General features: G+C 40.3%; 1 protein-coding gene across 8 annotated transcripts in view; it reads left to right on the top strand.

Annotated features, from left to right (window-relative positions):
* Plcz1 (phospholipase C, zeta 1) overlaps nucleotides 1–24,312 on the top strand; it is a 54,093-nt gene that overhangs the window by 22,085 nt on the left and 7,696 nt on the right. For 7 of the 8 annotated variants that reach the window (XM_006506899.4, XM_006506900.4, XM_017321343.2 and 4 more), the window contains exons 6-11: nucleotides 3,174–3,318; nucleotides 5,713–5,862; nucleotides 8,751–8,990; nucleotides 11,643–11,799; nucleotides 15,422–15,538; nucleotides 17,152–17,324. In XM_006506899.4, coding sequence (XP_006506962.1) covers nucleotides 3,174–3,318; nucleotides 5,713–5,862; nucleotides 8,751–8,990; nucleotides 11,643–11,799; nucleotides 15,422–15,538; nucleotides 17,152–17,324 — 982 coding nt within the window. Of the gene's footprint in view, nucleotides 1–3,173; nucleotides 3,319–3,351; nucleotides 3,462–5,712; nucleotides 5,863–8,750; nucleotides 8,991–11,642; nucleotides 11,800–15,421; nucleotides 15,539–17,151; nucleotides 17,325–24,312 lie in introns of those variants that run through there. The other variant, XM_006506904.4, reaches the window with a different exon arrangement.

The raw sequence follows: 24,312 nt of genomic DNA, 5'->3' as shown, positions 1-24,312 counted from the left end.
GATGAAATAAATAAATCTTTAAAAAAAGATTTATAATGAAGATAACATGGCTGCTGGGAAAAAAAATGGTCCCTTAGTGAATGAGAAATTATCTCCCTTCTTTTTTCAAAAGAAGAACCAGAGTCAAATGGGAGGGGTCAGCAGATCACATGCCTGGCCGCAGATAGCCACAACCCACTTAAACCTTTTTGGCAGGGATCAAAGTTCTGGATGTGCAGTTTCTGCGAAGGTTGATTCAAATCGAGACAGCCTAAAGGAGCAGCAGGAATCGTTATTGTTGTCTAAAACCTTTGTTAAAGATTTCTGTCCAGACCAAGTTTTAGATACGGTTCTTCATGCTGCTGCAGAGTCTGAGTTCACCGTGCAACAGGACTCTAGAGAACAGAGATTCTGTATTGCTGAGAAGCACAGCACAGCCTGGCTTGATAAGCCCTAAACGGAGGGCAAAGCAAGCATCCTTCCCTGGGTGTTAGAAGACAATCCAAGTAAAGGCTCCGTCTTTCTTTTCTAACTTAAAAATCCAAGAACTTGTAAAAAAAAAAAAAAAGCTTTAAAGCCAAGAAATGTGTTCATTTATAATTCTACAAACTTACCCCAGTTTAAGGATCCTAGAATTAGCACCTTAGCTGTCTCTGCAGGAAATAATGGTAGTTAAGCAATTCCCTTCTCGCAGCCCTCCAGAGACGTTCCTTTAACACAGAAAAAAAATGGACCACAGTTCTGCAGTTTTACATTATAGTCCATCACTACACATCTGGGTAATGAGGTATGCGCTGCAAAATTACAGTCCCCATAACGCCCAACAAATATTCTAGTTTGTATTGGTGATGCCTCCAAGACACAGAAAATCCACCCGTTCTCTTTTTTTCAAAGCCCCAAGAAACACACACTATTATTGTTTACCTGAGTGCAGGGTACTGACCTGTTTTCACAGTCTCTAAGTCTTTCATTGTATTCTCAAGTAATCCTCAACTCAGCTCCTCAGAGAGGGACTAGGATGGTACCTGGAGAAGTGTTTGTCCTGGAAGGTATATCTTCTCATATGATCACCTGGTGTGCTGTTTGGGAAGACGGCTGACTGATACAGGCTTGTTATGCTGGAACCCCAGTCCCACCTCCAGGCTATAACAACGTGGGGCCAGCCTTTCTCACATTCTCATGTTTGAAGCAAATGCCTTTTGGTGGTAGGGGTCCATGCTGTGCATGGTAGAACGTTTATGAACATTCCTCTATGTGCCTCCATCGTGCCAACTCAAATCATATTGCCATGTCCACTTGTGACCACCAAAACCCTTTCTTGTGAGACTCAATACACCTCCACCCAAGAATTAGTCACCTAGCGAAAACAGATGACATAACATACTTCTGGCCTTCAGCCCTTTCTCTGCAGAGAGAGAGGTTTCATGCTTAGACAAGAGAACTGCTTCATCTCATTGTCGAATGAGTGTCTTCTAGAACTCTGCTGCTTCAACTCAGCCTGGCTTTATACAGCGCTGTCTCTTTCAAGGATGTAAGTTAGTTGTGTCTGCTTTCCTTTTCTTCTTAGGCACCAGAGCGCCTGCTCTTTTCTCACACGAACACAAACCACTGCTGAATAGTTGATTCTGTATCAGACAGTTTGTGTGAGCGTGTAGCTTCTCAGTCTCGTGGCACTCAGGGCGCATGGAACAGTGGACACTGTGGGAGTCTAGCCAATGGTAGTGGACCATATCTGTGCCCTGTGTCAGTGGCACTGGCCTTTGTGTTGGCATGGTAGATCCCAGTCATGACATGGACACAGGAAAACAAAAGAAGGAAAGTGTATTTAGTTCAAAGCAACTGTGTATACATGAGAAATAGAAAGCATCTTGTTTCTATTAGGCATAATTGACTAACTCACTAGACTTCCTGTTTGTAATCCCAAGGATTGAGCTAAGACTTTGTTTATCTTAGCAAAGCACCCTGCCCCTGAACTGCATCCTGATCCCGGTAAAACAGTGTTTATAATTAAATCGAGAAAATGTAGTAAACTCTGATAAAAGTCAAACCCATTTCCCACTGACATGAAATGACTGTCCAAAGGTGTCCCCAAAGACTGTAGCAACAGCTTTATTTGTGCACATTCACCGTTATCAAGTCAGTGAGAAAACAGAATGCAATCTTCTCCGGTTGCCACCGTTTAAATAAAGGTTTATGTTTATTAAAATGTCAGTCTCTCTTTGAGTAAGAACATTGAAAATCCATTTAGACCCACTGGGTACAACTGACTTCAAAACCCAAGATACAATTTATGTGTAGATCAAGAAACCGATTTATTTGATAGATGGAAAATCAAATCAGTTTTAGACTTGAGCAGAAGTGGGAATATATTTTCCTCAGTTTGGAGAAAGCTGTGAAATTGGTGTATTCACTCAACATTTACTCCAAAGAGATTGTGTGCGTCAAAGCAGTGTAGATGAGCAGGTATGCAGGTTTCCTGGTGTGTGTAGCTGCAGGCTTCCTAGTGTGTGTTGCTGCAGGTTTCCTGGTGTTTATAGCTGCAGGTTTCCTGGTGTGTGTTGCTGCAGGCTTCCTGGTGTGTGTAGTTGCAGACTTCCTGGCCTATATAGTTGCACTAGGATTGAAACTGTCCTTTCATGAGTTGCTGTGAGCTGGGAAAGCATGGCTGCTGAGCTGTCAAGCTCAATCTTTCTCTGCTGGTGGCCATGATTTCTCTTCCCCCATTCTGCTTCTCACAGTGTTTTTCACCTCCCAAACCTTGGTGTGATGAAAAGAATGAGGTACAACTTTGCTAAAGTATCTTTGAATTTACAGAAGGCTGTTTGTTTATCCCATTACAACTATAACAAAGTCAACAGGGGTCTCCATCGCCATTAGCAATTCTGTCTGGGCTCGGGACAAAGGCTTCGAAGCTATAACTAGAGGCAGCCACCCCCTCCCCATCCCAGCACACACTAGCTTTGTGATAAGAGCAATGAAGAGTAACCTGTATGACTAGGGAGGAGCAGAGACCATTTGTAGGACAGAGGCAAAGAGAGTGTTTCTATTTCATAAGGCTGTAAGTTCCTAGGATCCAAAACTTCTCTCTATACAGACTGGCTCATCCATTTATTTTAAAAGTCTGAACATTTTGATCTTATTCTACCCATGGTTCATGGTCTAGATATGACACTATTTTGCCTCCCTTTTGCTAGTGCTCTTGTGAAAGGCTGCCGCTGTCTGGAAATTGACTGCTGGGATGGATCCCAAAATGAACCCATTGTGTACCATGGTTACACATTCACCAGCAAGCTTCTCTTCAAAACTGTGGTCCAAGCAATAAACAAGTATGCCTTTGTGGTATGTGTGCGTCTCCGATGCAGGCATTTAAAGAATTTACTGCTCCCAAATGCTATACAGCAAGGCCTTACTTTAAATCTGTGAGATTTTAACTTTTAAGCTATGATTGGCATCAGAATCCATGTAATATTTAGTAGCTAAAGGTAGGTTTATCAAAGTGAAAGGTAGTGAGTGGTCATGGGAATTCTTGTTTCCTCATGTGTGCGTGTGTTGTATTAGCTAAAAATGTATTTATTTCTCTTATGTGTTATTAACCCAAAGCTTGATATACTGATCTAGGAACCATGAGCCTTTAAAAATATTTTATCTTTAAGACAAAAATAAAATAAAATGTGGCAACAATCCAACACCTCAATTGCTGACATTATTTTTTGCTACAATAGTGATAACACATAGGGCTCTGAGGGACACTTTAGAATTTAAATTGACTAATCCATTACTTACAGCTGTGAACTACATTTAGTAGAACTAAGTTCACTTTACAAGTCTAATCTGATTTGGGGCTGATTTTTAGTAATCTCCTGTGAGATTTTTTTAAAAAGGGAATTTTGCATATTACTTGGCTCTATTTTTCTAAGCTTGCGAATTGCTTCAGATAGTCTGTTTTGAAATTTTAACATAGCTGATTTCTTTCAAACTGTATCTGTTGCACAGTCAAAGAGCTTTAACGAAGATTTCCTCAGTAATTACATTAAATGTCCACAAAAAGGAAACGTAGAGGTTCAGTAAACTCAGTGTTCCCTGGGACTACATCACCTAATCTGTAAAATATGAACCAGAAGGCAGAACTTTGTATTTATTTCTCATTCATCATGCACATCAGAATGACGATGCAGCTGGCCACATCATGCCCACTTGCAAAGACTTTCAGAACCAAAGGTAGACTCTACCTTTGACTCATAGGGCCTCACGTGACTGGTTTTTTTGTGACCTTTGTCCCTGTTCACTCGGGGTTTTGGTTTTGGTTTTCAGGTATATCTAAAGTTCTCAGTACTCAATGCTCCCTTTGCCCCAAATGCTCTTCCTATATGTCGCGTGATACCCATCACTTAGGATAATAGATACCACGAGGCAATAAGCACACTCTTAAAATTCAAAGTCCTCACAAGGGTGTAAAAGTCTAAATTTTCTAAGACTCCAAACAACAGGGAGGAACGATTGGACAAGAACAGTAAGGCAATGGGCTGGTGAGAAGGCTCAGTGTACAAATGTGCTGGCCACCAAGCCTGACAAACTGAGTTAGATGCCTGAATACACACACTGAAGGAGAAAGCCAACTCTTCAAGCTGTCCTCTGACCTCCATACCTGTGCCATGGTAAGAATATGCATAAGCATGCATGTATTAGTACACACATTCAATACGTACCAAAAGTAAAAAGAGATCAATAAAGGACATTAAAATTTATGACGGAAGACATGAAAGTTTCTCTATATTCAGATGACATGATAACACATAAAGCTCATGAAAATTCCCAAACATTCTACAAACAACCGAGAGCCAGCAAACGGATTCAGTAAATGTATAGATAAGAAAATCCGAGTAAAAATTAAAAACATTTTTTAAATAAACAAATGACCTAACTGAAAGTGACAGTTTAAAGGAAATCCCATTTATGGTAAGCAGCAAATAATACTTGAGTGGTGTGTGTGTGTGTGTGTGTGTGTGTGTGTGTGTGTGTATGAAGCACAATGATACACATGTATTAAAGTGTTGTAGTGAGACCATTATTTTGTAACTAAGCATGTTTCCTGAAACTTTGGGGAACTTCCAACACCCAAAGTCTTCTAGGCAAGTTTTCCTCTCATAAAAATACATCAAAGCCATTTCTATGGTGTTGTATACAGCCACACAGATTGTGTGGGGGCAGGGTTGAACACTGAATGTTGAACCCAGGGTCTTCTGCATGCTAAGCAAATATGCTATCAATGAGCTATATCTCCAGCTCTAGGTTTACTTTTTGTTTTAAGACAAGGTCTCACTTAGTTGCCAAGGCTGGCCTTAGACTCTTTAGCACAGACTAGCCTTGAATGTGGGATCTTCTTCCCTCAGCCTCATGAGTCGCTGGGACTACAGGCCTAAACCTCCAGGCCTGGTCTTCAATTTCTTGCGAAGAACGTACACCATTTCTTTCTATGGACCTTATATAACTTACTGAAATCATTTCACACTGATGGTGTTTCAGGCTTTGCTCATACTTTCAAGGCAAACAAGAATTGTTCTCTTTCCATAAATCTTCACTCTGTCAAATGCTAAGGTAATTTTCAGTTTAAAGCATGCTTATTTTGAAAAAAAAAAAGGTTGGAGATGAATTTTGAGATAAATGTTTAGACGATTTGCATTAGGGCAATTTAGAAGTGCTGATGAGTAACCATAGCAACGGTTCCTATTCTAGACATCTGATTACCCAGTAGTGCTGTCCTTAGAAAATCACTGCTCCCCTGGTCAGCAGGAAGTGATGGCTAGCATTCTGCAGAGCACCTTTGGAGACTTCCTGCTTTCGGACATGCTTGAGGAGTTTCCAGATACACTACCGTCTCCAGAGGTAACGCTTTGCCTGGGAAGCTTAGTGTGTGTGTGTGTGGGGGGGGGGGGTGGATAAGAAAAAAACAAAGAACAGACAACAGACGGCGATCACCTTTGCACCTAGGTTAGAGACCAGCACAGAGCTTAGTTTTGATTGTTTCCTAGAGAAGATGGTTTTGCTACGCAGTGCCCAAGAAATGTTTTTTTTTTTTTTTTTAATTGAAGAAAGAAACATTCATAAAATCTGGTGGCTTTTGTTAATTACAACTCAACAGAATCTAGAGTCACTGGGAGGGTTAGACTGTGGATATTCCTGCGGGAGAGATTGCCTTGCTTGTACTAACTAATGTGGGAAGGCTCATTTTAACTGTGAATGGAGCCTGGACTGTCTAATGCATGAGACAAGTGGAGCACCAGTGTGCATGAGGTCACTGCTCTCTGCTCCTGATGGTGGATGCTGTGTGACCAGCTCCTGAGCTTCTGCTGCTATGACCGTCCTGCTGTGATGGAATGTAACATGGTCCTGTAGGCTGAGATAAATCCTTTCTCCTTTAAGTGGCTTTTGTCAAGATATTTTAGAACAGCAGCAGGAGAAGGAAAAAATGCAGAGATAGATGTAAAAATCCACCTTTTGATTATGGAGTTCATCACTTCATCCGTGGGTCCAAACTATGAAGGCATTTTAATATGAAAATTCAGGAATTTGATATATTTTATAAGCTAAAGGTTAAAGAGGTGAGATGCTCAGGTTATAAATAGACTCCATACTCAAAATATCAACAAATGGGTAGTGAGTTTCTTCCCTTCTCAGTTAGCCCCTAGGACTCCTTCCTATCTCCTTCCTCTTCCTCCTGTTCATTTGGTCATCCCAAGACTTCCTACTGATCTATCCAAATGGGTCTATCTCAGAGTGTTTCCAAATGGGTCTATCTCAGAGTAAGTGTCACTTGTTTCCCCAGCTACACATAGGACCTGTTATCTCTTTTTTTTCCTTTCCTTAAAATGCTCACATCTATTTCAATACTACTTTAGGCATAGATGCAGTGTGATCTGCTCTCTCAAATTCAAAGATCTTACCACTTCCCCAAGTTTTCCTTGGTCGATACAGAACCCCCAATGCCATTGAATAAATGAGTTTTTTTTTCCTCAAGTAATATTTTCTAATAGTCAATACCTGAATTTTGGTGTACCTACAGTTTTGGTAATGTAGCATTGTTTTTGTGGTATTTGAATATTTCCCCTTATATATTTTGAGTGAGTGAGAGAATTTTTTTTAAATGACTGTGCTTGCATGATAGAACTCAGACAGACGACAAAAATTAATTGATGAGTGGGAAAATCATGACTCTTCTACCCATGAAAAATGCTCAAAGACTAAGCATGTTCAGTTGTGGCGAAACTATAAGACTTGTTGTAAAATGCTGAACACAAACCACCAAAGATGCAGCTCAGAGCCATGATCCAATTCTGGAAACTTGAAACAATTCTCTCTGAATATTGTCTTCCATTAGCACGGTTTTTTTTTTCTTTTCTTTTTCTGCCTTAATTTTTTTCTTTTGCTTTCCTCTTTATAGCTTTCACTGATGTTTTGGCTTCCACACTACAGTAAGGACATGCTCTCCGAGGAATCAATGAGTAATTAAAGATAAAGTTCCCCTTTTCACGCTGTGCTCAGTCTTCAGCGACAGAGATAATTACCTGGGAAATTGCCATCCTAGCCTTATTCCAGCCCTACAATCTAAGATTTAAAAAGCTTTTATTAAAACTTTAACCCCAAATCCATAGATCTCAACAAACTTCTATACAATTACGATACCCATGCTGTGGGGAGTCATGCTAGATTTTAACCTTTCACAATGAAATAAGTTTTATCCCCTTACCCACCACCAAAGAGCATGAGAAACTCACAGCAAAGTTAAAACTAGGAAAGCAATTAGCTTTGCGCTCTCATTCAGGATTCAGGTGTTCATTAGAGAACTGGAAAGGGCAAATTCAATGTGATGGAGGACTGAATCCAGTTAATGGATGCTTGAGTCATGAAAAATCATTTACAACTTTGACTTATTTAATTGTGGAGTACATCCCCCAAATGTGTCCCTTTAGGAAGCACCATTCCTGGTGCCCTTGGCATGTGGACACAGAATACATTTTTGTAAACTGCATATTTCAGAGTAATGTAAGGGTCATTATAAAGGAAGAATCAAGTTGTAGGGCTGATGGAAGGAAAGGAGACTATTGTCTCCTAAGGACACATCTTTCAGTGTTGTATGTAGCACACATAGCAGGCACCAAGATATATTAATGAATTTTTGAAACAGGTGGAGATAGTTGTGAAAGGTATCAGAAGAGATTGAATTCAGCGTGAATGTGAATGAGCACCCCTGATGGTGGTCAAGTTTGTCACATCCGTGATTTGATGGACTGCAGATACCAAGTTGGTTAAAACCAAAGAGGCTTTATAAGTTTTAAATGCAATCCGTATTAGATGTCAGACAGGCTGGTGGTGGACATCTTCATATACCCGATTGCACTGGTTGTTTTAATATTGGATGAGAGTATCGTTTCTACTGCTGGAAGTAGTAACCTTTTAAAATTCAGCAGTGTGACAAACATTTCAATACACTTTCCAACCTATCTCAAATTTAGCAACTTGTGAAATATGAAAGAAGATCACTTAGAGGAAACTCCCATTACAATAGGCTTCTTTTAGAGAGACTCGTGGTCACTTGTTTTTAATGAGCATGAATAATATTCCAAACCATGAGGTCCTGCTATACCTTGGTGCTGTAGGTGAATTCCTAGACTTAGTCCCACTTCCTCTTTATTGTTTGTATGTTGGGCTATTTCTCAAGTTCACAGTGATGACTTGCTTATACATCTGTTTCATGTCCAACTGTTTCTTTGTAGGCACTAAAATTCAAAATATTAGTGAAAAACAGGAAAGTGGGAACCTTATCTGAAACCCACGAGAGGATAGGAACCGACAAAAGTGGCCAAGTGCTAGAATGGAAAGAAGTCATCTATGAAGATGGTGATGAAGACTCAGGAATGGATCCAGAAACATGGGATGTCTTCCTATCACGGATCAAGGAGGAGAGGGAAGCAGATCCCTCGACATTGAGTGGAATAGCAGGCGTCAAGAAAAGGGTGAGAATAGGTTTCTGGAGAAAAGTGATCAAAGTTTTCTAGTGCTCTTGGTGAAGAGTTGGAATAATTTTACATAAGGGGTCAGCTTCCTCTTCATGAAAACCTGAGTCCAATTTAAAATTGTACTTGGAAAGAAGTCAACAGAGGACAGAAACATTAGAAATCTGTCTCTTTTTGTGGTAGCCTTTCCTAAGATACTTTCACTGCAGGAGACATTTATTATGAGCTCTTGACTGTAGTAGGCATTTTACACAGTAGAAATCATGCACATGATACAATTTCTCTGCCTTGTAATAGAGACAGAGGCAACAGAATCAATGTCAATTGTGCAGAGTATTAAATGTATTCATATGATTATGGTAAAATGCACCTATGATGTTACATGCTATATCCAGTTGATTTGACAGAGGTGGGAATTTATTTCTCCTCAAATGAATAGTTCACTGAAAGGAATCTTAACTGAGAGATGGCTTGGTGTAGTGTTTCCAACCAGGCAGACAGAACTCTGTGCATCTTTGGTCCTAGTTTCTCTGTATTTGGGGAAGATTATTGCCAAAACAAGCTATCTAAGTGAGAAACATTTTGTTTTCCATCTGCCATGATTTTCCTATTTGTATCAACTGCTGAAGCTGAGGTGGTCAGCTGGGATTGTGGAAGCCTTTTGGCATGATTTGTATTTAAACACATAAAAGCCATATACATCTAGGAAATTGTCCCCTTTTGTAGATTTTCTTTTGAATATAAGTTTTCAACGTATTTCCCAATAATCCTTTGTACCTCACCAGAAGCCGTTGAAACATCCTCTTCGTCTCTAACCTTAGTTGTTTTTTTTTTTTTGTGATATTCTCTCTTTTGATGAGTTTGGATAGAAGTTTGTTAACCTTGCTTATTTTTTCATTTAATGGATTCAATGTGTTGGTTTTTAGTTCCCACTTCTTCAAATTCTGTCTTATCTTTCAAATCAACTGAATTATCATTATTTTTAGTTGTAGGTCTTTTATAAACCTTTCTACTGTTTATCCTTTAAAATCTTTACTTTTGTTGTAATTTCATACATGAACACAATGTGTTTAGATCACATCAACTCCATGGTTCTCTCCAGCTTCCTTTATTGCCTCTACATGCACTCCTCACACTTGATGAACTTTTCTTTCCCCCTCCCCCTTCCCTCCTCTTCTCCCCATCTTCTTTCCTTTTTTTCTTCCTTCCTTTCTCCTCTTTCTTCTCATCTTCTTTCCCTTTCCTTCCTTCCTTATTTTTTCCTTTTTCTTTCTTCCTCTTTCTTCTCTTCTTCCTCCTCCTCTTAGTCCAATAACTGCTTCCTGTATATTTATCTTCATGCTCATGGGTATAGGACAACCTATTGTGGGCCACAATACTAAAGAAAACTGAATTTCTTTCCTTCAGTGACCCTTCACTGCTATTAGACCCTCATGAGCCTCCTCTCACTCCTTGTTAGAATTCTGGCTGGCTTGATCTTGTGCAGGCAACCCGTAGAGTACAGTGGCTGTGTCCTGTCTAGAAAACAGTATTTCTCAGCAACCTTCCCTGACCTCTGGCTTCTTTCTTCCTCTTCTGTAATGTTCCCTGCGCCTTGCAAGGGTATATGATGTAGATGTGTTATTTTCCTTTGATCTTTATTTCTTGACACCACTATCTTTGAGTTGGATATCATTATACTAAGTGAGACCATTTGTACTCAGAAAGGAAAAACTGCACATTTTTCTGATACAGGAAGCAATGTTTTTTATTTATGCATGCATATATATACATATTAGGATGAGGATGACTAGAAAGAATGACAAACTATAAGGACTGAGATGGGTGGGGTAAGAGAAGCTAGGGGAATCCATATAACATGAAAGTGGAGGAGGGGAAGAACTGGAGTCAGTCAATGGGATCACGGGAGAGGGTGGTGGAAAAAATGGATGTATCAAAGGAAAGTGTAATGAGGTGTAAGAGTGAGGATGTTATGAAGAAACCTATCACAGATGTATTGGTGTCAACTATTCATGTATAGTATAAGCATGAGCAAGGGGTGTTTTTTCATAAACCTGAGACATGGCTTAGGGAAATACAGTAGAAGAGCAATTGTCTACTATACAATAAAGTTTATCCCAAAATGTCAGAGCAAACTGGAAATATTTTTATGGCTACAATTCTTAAATTTGTAGAATTTATGAGAATAACCTAAGATCCTTGGAGGCCAAGAAAATACTAAAAATTACTATTCTCAAATCTTAACATATTAAACAGATTTTAAGGCTAGTCTAATGCTTATGATCAATAAATACTGTGACCATAAAAATAATCACACTGGGGCTGGAGAGATGGCTCAGTGGTTAAGAGCACTGGCTGCTTTTCTGAAGGTCATGAGTTCAAATCCCAGCAACCACATGGTGGCTTACAACCATCCGTAATGAGATCTGACGCCCTCTTCTGGTGCATCTGAAGATAGCTACAGTGTACTTAGATAAAATAATAAATAAATCTTAAAAAAAAAATCACATTGACTTAACCCAAAGAGTTTTGGGGAGATAACCTTAAGAAACTGAAGTGATCTGTTTAAAAGCATTTTTTTTAATTATAAAAGGAAAATTTCAAAAATGTGAAATGTAAAACAACTATGTTGTTTTTTTTTTTTATTTTTAGAAGAGGAAGATGAAAATAGCCATGGCCTTATCTGATCTTGTCATTTATACTAAGGCTGAGAAGTTCCGAAACTTCCAATATTCAAGAGTCTATCAGCAATTTAATGAGACCAATTCGATTGGAGAGTCTCGAGCTCGAAAACTTTCCAAATTGAGAGGTAAATGCTTACAGCTCCAAAGGATGGAGTATTTAAATCAGTTCTATTAATCGCTAAGGGGTTAATATGGATTGGGGTATTTATGAATGTATATCCTTATTAAATTTCAATTCACTTAATATAACTTAGAGTTGCATTTATATTCTTATTATCTATGTAAAAATTCTTAATATCTATATTATGAAATCATAAAACAACATATTTTTAAATTGTATTAAGCTGTATGTCAAAAAACTCTATTAGGTGTTTTAATTTTTTTTAAAGACAAGGTATAATTATGTAGACCAGAACTACAGAGCACTGAGATTAAAGGTGTATGCCACCATGCTTTTTAATTTTCTTAAAGAATGTCATGGCATTTTGATTGAGAGTGTGAGTTATGGACCCTTCTGTGGGCAACCTGTGGTGGACAGGTCATACAACAGTGACGGGTTACAGGGCCTTGTGGCAGGCTGAGCCTGCTACAAAACAGTTGGATTTTCCTGGAAGAAAGTATAAGCAGAAACAGACTACAATCTCATTGTAGCCTGGGCCACTGTGTGCTTTGGAAACGTGTATTTCACAGCAGTCTACTGAATGGGGTGGAATGAATCAATAGAGTGGAATGGAAGACTGTATTGTAGGCAACAAGAAACCTTTGTGGCATGTGGAAAGAGAAAGAGGAAGGGGAGAGAGAGAGAGAGAGAGAGAGAGAGAGAGAGAGAGAGAGAGAGAGAGAGAGAAGAGAGGAGAAGAGAGAAGAAGAGAGAAGAGAGAAGAGAGAAGAGAGAAGAGAGAAGAGAGAAGAGAGAAGAGAGAAGAGAGAAGAGAGAGGAGAGAAGAGAGAGGAGAGAAGAGAGAGGAGAGAAGACTTGTGTGCAATGCAGGATCCACATGAAGACATCAGGCCCTATTCTGTCATTCTCTGCCGTATTCCCTGGAGACTGGAGCTGGGCAGCAAGCCTCACTGATCCACACCCCTCCTTGCCCTGGAACAGTGCTGAGGCTTCAGGTTCATGTAGACATGCTGGATCTGATGGTTTATATATGCTTGGCCCACGGAGTGACACTATTAGGAGGTGTGGCACTGTTGGAGTAGGTGTGTCCCTGTGGGCATGGTCTTGAGACCTCATCCTAGCTGCCTGGAAGTCAGTCTTCCACTAGCAGCCTTCAGATGAAGATGTAGAACTCTCAGCTTCGTCTGCACCATGCCTGCCTAGATACTGCCATACTCCCACCTTGAAGATAATGGACTGAACCTTTGAACCTGTAAAGCAGCCCCAGTTAAATGTCCTTTGTAAGGCTTGCCTTGGTCATGGTGTCTATTCACAGCAGTGAAACCCTAACTGAGACACTGGGTTTTTATGTGAGTATCGGGGATCTAAACTAGGTCTGCATGTTTGCTCAGTGAGAACTCTTACCTGCTGAGCCATCTCTCCACCTTGGGTTGTGTGTGTTCCTTACTGCATAATACACTCAAGAGAGAATGAATGACCTGCTTTACGAAGCCGGCATCTGACACTCCAAAGTGTCAGGCAACGTTTTAAATTCATGAGTATAGTAACACTGTGCATAATGGGAGTAGTCAACACTCTCTTACCCCTACTATATTAAACATGCACAATTTAAAAGAGTGATTAGGAGAGCTGAGCCCAGACATTGTGCACAGCGCCACTATGTCTTGAAGAGGGTAGACTGTGTTTTCTTGACCAGAAGTCATTGATACTAAATAATTAATGATAGCAACAAAGATTTAACTGCACAGACATCTACTATTACTGTACTCATCATCATAAACATCCCAAAAATATAATCTTGGAATGTCACCAAAATGGAATGAATAGTACATTATCCCAGCTGAGTGTAAAACAAGTGGCATCCAGTAAATGAGAATAAATAATACGAGTCCATTTGAAAATTAGCATTTAAACAGAAAGGAATGGAGAGACATATACCACCCAGTTATTGGTAATTCTTAATCGAGTGCTGAGATCATGCGTAGATTTATTCTCTTTTATTTGAGTTCCACGTGTTTCTAGAAAGAACATGAAGGGAATTTGTAATAAACTGTGAGTGATTTCTGGTGCAAAGCTTCAGAAGCAACATGTTTAGCTACTGTTCTCACAGCTATGACCAAATATCCAATAAGCTGCAATCTCAGGAAGGAAGCCACAGTGGCTTACAGTCTGAGGGGACACAGTCCTTCCTGGCTGGCAAAGCATGGTGGCTGCAGTTCCATGGTCGTGGGGGCAGGGGGCAGTGTTTGCTCACATCTCTTTAGATAAGGAAGGAAGGAAGGGATACAGAAGCGTGTGATCAATTGCTTTTCTTTCTTTCCCACTTTTACTAACAATGCAAGGACCTAGCCCGTGGGATGATTCTCAGGTAATCCTCCATAGAAATACCCTTAAGGACACACATGTAAGTGTGCCTCTCTGATGCCAGGTGTTTCTTAACCCAATCAGATTGACACTCAGAATTCGCTATCATAGAGACCTTAGCGACAATTCATTTATCATATGTAGAGGGTGAAGCTCCAGATGCCAAGTGAGCATGCTACGCCTATGGATAGACTCCTGTCCAGTGCAGAAGGGAGCATGACTTCAAAACAATGTTTGGCTTTTAAATTAGCAATGCCTTTTACAGAATACTGCTTAGGACAAGGAGGAAAGGATTTTTTTTCCCATTAGCAAATACTATGAGCTTTGCATAGTTATCACTTTTCTCAAGATTGGGTGTCATACTGTCAGGAATGGTTGTGGCAGTGAGATCTGTTCAGTGAAAGGAGAAAACTCTTGAAAAAAAAACATGACATCTGTGTTCATCTAAAGGGACGTCAGTCAAATGGTGACGGATGCAAATTAGTTTTAAATTCCAAGTCACTTAGAACATAGACAAACAGAAATGCACAAAATACATATAGATTACATATGCACGTGTATGTACATGTTATAAGCAAATGAATAGCTCAGCAAAAGGGTGGGCGAGTACTCTCAGAGAGGCAGGGGGAGGGAGATGGGGATGGAGGCTTGTGGAGGGGAAACTGGGAAGGGGATAACATTTGAAATGTAAATAAATAAAATAACCAATAAAAAAGATAAAACTGTTGGGAAGTAGTGAAATTGGCAATAGAGGGTTGAAAGCAGAGATTGGAAGCACGTGAGGGAAAGATGCTGCGCCAGAGGACTGGGAGCTAAGCCAGATAACTCAAGGGTTCCTTTAAGTCTGTGAAATGATCACTAAATTAATTTAACTAGAAACCTGTAGCTTCATATGACTTACATGCGAGTGCATCTTAATGTGAAAATTATGATTAAAAATTGGTGAATATGTTACTTAAAATGTTTAATTTTGGAATTGTGTGTAATCTTGTATTAACTTGGAATTAATTTGGAAGTGTGATCGTGAAATAGTTCAAGTAAATGATCAGGGTACTTAAGTTGCTCCATGAAATAATTATAAAATTTTCTGAATTATTTTGTAGCATAAGTGCATAGGTTCTTTTTTTATTTTGTGATTGATAAATATTCTTGCCAAGGTCATGTATAGAATTATTTTACATATGTGAGTAATAATATAAAAATATCTTGTTTCGCTGACTACAAATGTTTCAAACATTTTCATTTCTTTTTTCTCTTTGTAGTCCATGAGTTTATTTTCCACACCGCGGCATTCATCACCAGAGTATACCCCAAAATGATGAGAGCAGACTCTTCTAACTTTAACCCTCAAGAGTTTTGGAATGTAGGATGTCAGATGGGTATGTTATGCAGGGTAGTGACCTATCTGCAAATGTAAGTAGAAATGAATTCTTTGTGTGAGTTAAAGGACATTTCCAGAAAAGTTTTGGCCCTGGAAGCAGGATCAAGCACTCATGGTAAACCACTGGTGTCTAGAGCTAAATTTTTCATCAAATAGTTGGAGAGGGCAGATGTAGTTGAAGGTTGGAAAGCCTAGACTAATATTCCAATATCCTGATCTTGTGAATTAGTCTAGACTTTCCAAGGTCTGGATATTGGAATATGTGCATTTGAGGGAGAGGGATACTGGATGGATAGATCGAGTTCCTTGCTTGAGTCAGGTCCAAGTCTTCTTCAAGCCAAGTGCCCTTCATCATTTTGAACTAATATGAGCTTTGACGTTCACAGTCTCAGAAGGTGAGTAGGGTCACAGGGCTGGTTATTTCTCCATGCCAGATTCTCCTTGATGCTAACCATAGAGCAGGTATGACATCAGCACCAACCACCCAGGGTCAGGGGCTCATTCTTCACCACCTGGGCTGTGGAGAGGTGTACATGTAGGCCTGAGAAGATGGGGAACAGGATCAGGTGGGACAGTGAGGGCTTGAGGGAGGACTTACACCAGGACCACTTACCAGGCACTCTGTAGTGTAGATCAGTTTGTCTTCTGAGGGAATATATCCACCACTTGGACCTGGATATTTGTGATATAGTTGGTGCCTTCTCTTTAATCTAAGGCCCTATACAAGTTAAACCAACACTCTATTCCTGATCTAGAGCCCCAGTCCTATTTTCTTTATCTTTATACTCCTTGAATATTATCTGACATGTGGACTGCTTTTCTGTAATCCATACTGAATGAGACTTTTATTTCTTTATTCCAAATTATACAGTAGATAGATATCACTGGGCATACCTGGAATCTCAGCACAAGGGAAAGGGATACAAGGGCTTCATGAGTTTAAGGTTTTCTCCCCTTATATGGAGAGTTTGATGCTTCCATCTGGGCTATATGATACCCTGTCTTGAAAACTAACCCACCAACCAACAACTATATAATAATTTAATTTTATGAATTGAACGTTATAGTTCACAGACACACAGTAACATGAGTAAGTGTCTTAGTTAGGGTTCCTATTGCTATGAAGAGATACCGTGACCCTTACAACTCTTACAAAAGAAAGCATTTAATAGGGGCTGGCTGACAGTTCTGAGGTTTAGTACATTATCATCATCGTGGGAAGCATGACAGCATCCAGGCAGATATGGTCAGAAGTAGCTCAGAGCTCTGCATCTGGATCCTCAGGCATTAGGAAGAAAGAGAGACACTGGGCCTAGCCTTGAGTATTTGAAACCTCAACACCCATCCTAGCTAGTGACGCAGTTCCTCCAAGGCCACACCAACTCCAACAAAACCATACCTCCTAACTGTGCCCCTCCCTATGGGCCTAGGGTGACTATTTTTATTCAAACCACCATGACAAGACAGCAATAACATATTTAAAAATCCATGACTTATTAGATAAATGATCCATATTCTTAGAAAACATGAAAATAGCAGTATTTAAAGATTTCAATTCACCATTGAACTTAACTATGCTATTTCCTAACAGTGTCAACTTCTTTATCACAGTGGCCTTGAACTTTCAAACCCCTGGACTGCCTATGGATTTGCAAAACGGGAAATTTTTGGATAATGGAGGCTCTGGATATATTTTGAAGCCAGACATCCTTAGAGATACAACCCTGGGCTTTAACCCAAATGAACCAGAATATGACGACCATCCAGTTACCCTCACAATCCGAGTAAGATTAATGGCTTGTTTTATTTGCTGGTATTTAAGTAAACTAGATAGTGTACATTAATATTTCAATACTACCGATCAGCCCTAATGCCCTTTAAATTCCTGTTAATCTTTCTAGGCACAGTTAATAGGGGCTGTTTTAGCATCTTTTTTTGTATCTGAAAATTTTCTTTGTGTGCATTTTCACATGAATGATTTTCTGCCAGTGAATGGACATATTGAGGCTAAAACCTTTTCCTTGGAGAGATCTATTTATATCATTCCGTTGTCTTTCACCATTTAGCATCGTGATGGAGTGGTTTGAGTTCAGCCTGCTGATGACCTTGAAGACATGACACTCTTTGTCCCTTACCTTTAAAGAATTTCAGCAGCAAGTTCTAGGTGCTATTTCTTTCTCGTTAATCTCTTACTTTTGCAGTCCAGTGCTCTTTCCCTGATATGTCTCTGAACTGTTTGATTGCAAATAAAGGTAGGGGTATACTTTCGGTATCCATTATCCACGTCTATTAATATGTTTTAAGCTTAGAATGTTCTCATTTTTTCCCCTGGAGTTTTCAAGAACTTTTAAACATTTCTTCCCTACAATGAAATTTATATTTAATTTTTAAAATTGATTGATTGGTTTTTATTTGTGTGTGTGTGTGGGTGGGTGGGTGGGTGGGTGTGTGCGTGCAGATACCTGTGGAGTCCAGAAGAGGGCATCTGATCCCCGTGGAGCTGGAGGGAACAGATGATTGTGAGCTGCCCATTGTGGGATAGCAGTGAATGCTCTCAGCTGCTTAGCCATCTTTTCAGACGCCTATGTTTGGCTTTATTTTCACTTTAATATGGATGCACAGGGGCTGGAGAGATGGCTCAGTGGTTAAGAGTACTGACTGCTCTTCCAGAGATCCTGGGTTCAATTCCCAGCAACCACATGGTGGCTCATAACCATCTGTAATGGGATACGGTGCCCTCTTTCTGTGTGTCTGGAGACAGCTATAGTGTATTCATATACATAACATCAATCTTTAAAACACACACACACACACACACACACACACACACACACACACACACACACATCTGCATTTGTCCGCTGCACGTTTAGTCTCTGGTTGGTGATCACCCCATGTGACCCCCCTCTTTATTTCTATCTTCACCCTGCTCCTCCCACTTCTCCCCCCTCGTTCTTTCATCTCTTTGCTTTATTGCTTCCTGTATAAGTTCATTATAGCAAAAGTGGCTCTCTCCATTAGCACAGGCTCTTCTTTCTCTGCATTTCTAAATGCAATGTTTATTTACTTTTTAAAATGTCACCAAGCCTTTCAAGAAGGTCTGGCTGCATTTTTTTTCTCCACATAATTACAAGCCACGGCCTTAGGCTATACCTCCACCTATATAGACTACGACTGGAGGATTTGTTTGCTAATGAACCGCACAGGCCTGGCCTCTTTGGTTGCTCCCTTCTGTTCAACTAGTTCCTCTGACAATCTTTGGCACCATCTCAGATGTTCTCTTGGGATTTGGGTCAGGGATCTTTCTGTTTCTAGTTACATGCTCCATGCTGCTACCTAGCAGAGGTCTGGGACTCTATCAGCTGTTGAGTGAGCCTCTCAATCTTCACTCCTAACTGTGATGCTTGAAACTGTCCCCAGAATAGGTTTGACTTAACTCTCATTTCTGTCTCATTTCTGTCCACTATTGTCATACCACTACTGGGCTTGGGAGCCCGTTCTTACCTGCTTCAGGCCCTAGCCATTTAATACCAGTGAAGAATGAGCGAATTTAAGAGCTATTTTCTAAGTAGTAAGTTTTTTTTTTTTGGCTTGTATATTTTAACTAACTAACTAACTAACTAATTAATTAATTAACTAACAATACAGCCATTGCCCCCATCCCAGTCCCCCTCCCACAGTTTCTCACCCCATTTCTCCTCTCCCCTGTCCCTCAAGAGGATGTTCCCAACCAGGCAAATTGGAGAGGACAGTAGAGGAAAGGTAGACAGAGAGGAAATGCTGTGGATTTGCAGGAAAGCGTGCTGGTGAGGTGCACAGCTAGCTTTGCTCCTGCTCGTAGGATGTTGTGACACTATAATCCAGTCGGAGTAGATAGCAAGAAATCACCTCCAATGGGGGCTACAAATATTGATTAGCTGACACTTTTTGGCACGTGGAGAAGTATTATTGACCACGGAGCTTCTCTTACAAGGGGATTGTCACGTTGGCCTCCTTTCTGCATCTTTTAAATAGTTGATTCAGTGAGAAAAGGTGGATTAGCCGCTCCTAAGAGCCCTTCTAACACACTCGAGGCTCCTCTTGTTCTGGATTTATTATCTATGTGCCATGAAAATCCGTTTCACTTTCATTGATGGATTCCTCGTTTTGTAACTACTCCTAAAATATTTATAGTGCATAAAGCTTTTCCCTAACCTTTGTTCCAAGCTAATGATTCTTCTCACATTCCCATATGCAAAGGCTCATGATTCTAACAGCCAGTAAGGCTCAAATCTTAAACCTGACTTCACTTGTTTTTTTAGAAACTGAAGTATATTTTAAACAGTCTACCAAGCATCCATACTTACAAATCACTATCCTGTCAAAGTTAAAAATGTAAAACCTAACACCCCTTCCCAGTCAATCTACCTGTAACTATTTTATTGACATGTCAGTGAATGGCATGACTTATCCGACCAGCTCAGACCAGAAAACATGGCAGTGTTTTTATGCATCTCTTTCACTTCCCATATCATTCATTTATAAATTCTATCCAGTCCACTCCAGGTCTCCATGATCCCTTCCCTTGGTCTAACTACCTTTGCTGCTGTCCTCTTTCAGGAATTCGTTATCTACCACCAGGTCTCTTCTTTTGACTTCTTAAACATGTGCAATCAGCTCACATTGATGTTATTATTCTTTAATTTTTTTTTTTTACAGTCCAGTCTTTATCCCCATCCTGGTCCTCCCTCTGACTGTTCCTCATCGCATACCTCCCACCCCACCGTCTCCAAGAGGATTCCCCCACCCCCATTTCCACCCCACCCCTACCCCACTAGACCTCCCCATTCCCTGGGGCCTCAAGTTTATTGAGGGTTAGGTGCATCTTCTCTGACTGAGTCCAGCCAGGCAGTCCTCTGCTGTTTATGTGTCGGGGGCCTCATATCAGCTGGTGTGTGCTGCCTGATTGGTGGCTCAGTGTCTCAGAGATTTCAGGGGTCTAGTGAGTTGAAACTGCTGGTCTTCCTATAGGGTCACCCTCCTCCTTAGCTTCTTCCAGCTTTTCCCTAATTCAACCACAGGGGTAACTGGCTTCTGTCCATTGGGCTTTTGGAGGGCAGTCAGGCTAGGCTCCTGTTTGTAAGCACACCATAGCATCAGTATTAGTGCCAGGCCTTGGGGCCTCCCCCTGAGCTGGATCTCAATTTGGGCCTGTTTCTGGACCTCCTTTCCCTCAGTCTCTTATCCATTTTTGTCCCTGCAGTTCTTTCAGACAAGAACAATTCTGGGTCAGAGTTTTTGACTGTGGGATTGGCCACCCCATCCTTCCTCTAGATGCTCTGTCTTTCTAATGGAGGTGGACTCTACAAGTTCCCTCTCCTCACTGTTGGGCATTTCATCTAAGGTCCCTCCCTTTGAGTCCTGAGAGACTCTCATCTCCCAGGTCTCTGGTACATTCAAGAGGATCTCCCTACCTCCTACCTCCTGAGGTTGCCTATTTCCATTCTTTATGTTGGCCCTTAGGGCTTCAGTTTTGCTTCCTCACCTCAATACCTGATCATATTTCCCTCTTCCCCTCCCTGTCCTCTTTCCCACCCAGGTCCCCCGCACCCCCAATGATGGCTTTCTTCTCCCAAGTGGGTTTGAGATATCCTCTCTTGGGTTCTTTGGCTTGTTAGCCTTCTTGAGTTCTGTTGATTGTATCCTGGGCATTTTGTCCTTTTTTGGCTAATAGCCACTTATTAATAAGTACATATCATGCATGTCCTTTTGGGTCCGAATTTGTCAACTTGACCTAGTCTGGAATCACCTGGGAAGAGAGTCTCAGTGAGAGATTGTTTGGATTAAATTGGTCTGTGAGAATGTCTTTGATTTTCTTTTGAAATTTAATTTTAGTAACTTATGTGAATGGGTATTTTGCCTGTGTGCATGTCTATGCATCCTATGCATGCTTGGTGCCCACGCAGGCCAGCAGAGAGTATTGGATTCTTTGAAATTGGAGTAAAAGAAAGTTGTAAGCTTCCAAGAGCGTACTGAAAATCAAACTCTGTTTCTCTGGAAGAGTATCAAGCGCTCTTCCACTGATCCATCTCTCCAGTCCCAAGTAAGAGATATTCTTATTGGGTTATCTGGGAAGACCCGGCCTAAGAGTGGGTGGCATCATTCCCTAGGCTTGGGTCGTATAAAAGGAGAAGGTAAAATAAGCAGCAAGTTTGTACTCATTGATTCTCTCTTTGCTCTCGACTGTAGATGGGACTACTTCTTTCAGCTTCCTGCCTTGACTTTCCCACAATGACGGACTGTAAGCTGAACAATCATTTCTCCTTGAAAGTTATTTGTCGGGGTAGTTTACAAAAATAACAGAAACTAAATGAAAACAGCCTGTCTCAGTCTTCTTAGTCCTTCTTCCCTAAGTCAAACAGAGAGGTTTTATTCTAATGATGATTTTATTAGTACTTAACATTCACTTCTGTTTACCAGTTACTTTCCCATTGAAGGCTGAGCTTTTTTTTTTTTCTTGGTTGTGTTCTCCTTTTACAGCTTCCTTCCATCACAGCCTACGCAAGCACATTACAGCACATAGCACCCTGCATTAGAATCATTTTCTTCTTGTTCTCCGGCTATCTGAAGATTCTTTAAGGATAGGAGCTGGGCTCTGTTCAAGCCTACTCAACAGGGTCTGACAGAAAACATATGGTTCCTATGTGGAAGTTGATTGAATGAGTGACATCTGTTGACTGCTGAGAATAGTAGAGGGAGCATCCATGGTGTCTGATGGAAATGAATTCTCAGGGTTGTTTGTGCACACAGTTGTTTATGAATGTTCTGGGCTCCTACTGCAGCCTTATTCTCTGAGAATCTCACTTTGAGGTGTTAAGTGGCTTGGACTCAAACAACAGGTTAGTGAGTCTCCTTGGAAGCAGCCACCACAGCTATACAAGTGAGTGCTCTCATCGTGCTATTCTAAAGAGCTTTGTAGTTAGCTACTTTAAGCTCCCAGGTTCTGGGAGCACAGTTTGGAAACCAGAAGGCCTGGGTTTACTGTCAGCTTCCTTGAGTCCTTGGTGAAGACAATTGACATTTCCAGTTTATTCTGTTACCTTTGAACGTCAAGTTTTGGTTTAACCCAGTTGTCCTTTCCCTTCCCTTCTTCCTTCCCCTCCCCTCCCCTCCTCTCCTCTCCTCTCCCCTCCCCTCCCCTCCCCTCCCCTTCATTTTACTCCCCTTCCCTTCCCACTCCTCTCTTTTCCTTTCCTTTTCTTCAGCATAGAGTATACAAAGTTGAACCAGTCCCATTTTGGCCACACTCTTTTCCCATAGTGCTAATAATCAGCTGCCAAGCACTCATATCTGGAAGTAGTGTAGTGAGTATCTACAAGCAATCTTCTTTCTAAGCATGCATATATCTAACTACACTGAATGATTTCTGCCTCTTGAATGTTTTCAGTTACCTTAGTGTATAGTGATGTCGCCATGTGTGGATTTAGGACAGAAGAAGCTACACATCAGGTTTTCTCCTCCATTTTCCTCCTGTTCTCTATTCTGTGCCACTCTCTCTCTTTTTATATATAAGCCGTCGTTTATATGAAACATATAATCATATTCAGTCATTGAAAATGTGGTTCAGGTTTTATAACTGTACCTTTAGGTTTATAAGTTCTTTATTGTTTGAGAACTTATCACACACATATCATGTAATTTTCCCTGCTTAGTTCCATGACACAGTTTTTGATTGACTGGTGGTTTTTGTAATATTTAATTGGTTTTTAAAATTTGTTTGTTTTTTAGTACTTTATAGATACTCTCAGTCCCATATAATGCTGATAAAGATTTTTGCCCTCATTCTGTCGGCTGTCTCTTCAGTTTAATGATGATACACTTTGCTGTGTGGGAGCCTTTTGGTTTCACGAGTTCTCCCTTGTCAGTTCAGTTGTTTGTCTTGATATCTGTGTTGTCAGAATCCTCTTTGGACAGCCATTTTTTCTGTGTGTGTGTGTGTGTGTGTGTGTGCCTATAGGTTGAAGTATATCACCAACTTTCTTCTCTAACAGATTCAGGTCAGACTGGGTCTTAATTAAGGTCGGAAAGCATGCAGGATATTATTTGAATTTTCTAATACTTGAGATTTAATTACGTTCTAATATATGATCATTTTGCAGACAATTCTATGGAGTACTGAGAAAAATGTGTATTCTTTAGTGTTTGAGCACAGAAGTCTGTAAATGTGTTAATTCCATTTGATTTATTACATCCAGAGCTTTTCTATTTAGGCTTTGCCACAATAACCTGTCTATTGGTGAAAATTGGAATTAAATTTACTCATAAACTGTGTGCTGTGTTTATCTGTGTTTTTAAATATAGTAATATGTTTTCAATGAGGCTGTGTCAACCTATGTCTGGTATGTATGTGTTTAAATTTGTATTGCCTTCTTGGTGGGTTGGTCTTTTTATGAGTATGAAGTGACCTTCCTTGTAATGTTTGATTTAACTGGTTTTGATTTGAAATTTATTGTCAAAGTTAAAATATCTATGGCACACCTGTTTATTTCCTAGTACTGTTTGTTTGGAATACCCCTTTCCATCCTTTTATTATAAGATAGTGTTTATTGTTTTTGATAAAGTGAATTTATTGGAGACAGGAAAAAGTAGGGTCCCGTTTTCTCATTCATTCTGCTAGAATGTGTCTTTTAGTGTCAGGAATTACATTACTGTAGGACGCATATCAATTTCTGTCATTTTGTTGATTTTGTAGTGCTCTCTTCGACTTCTTTTGATTAACTATCCTGGCCCTAC

This window comes from Mus musculus, chromosome 6, assembly GCF_000001635.26.
Source record: "Mus musculus strain C57BL/6J chromosome 6, GRCm38.p6 C57BL/6J".
Lineage (NCBI taxonomy): Eukaryota > Metazoa > Chordata > Mammalia > Rodentia > Muridae > Mus > Mus musculus.
This window is presented reverse-complemented; position numbering and strand designations above follow the sequence as displayed.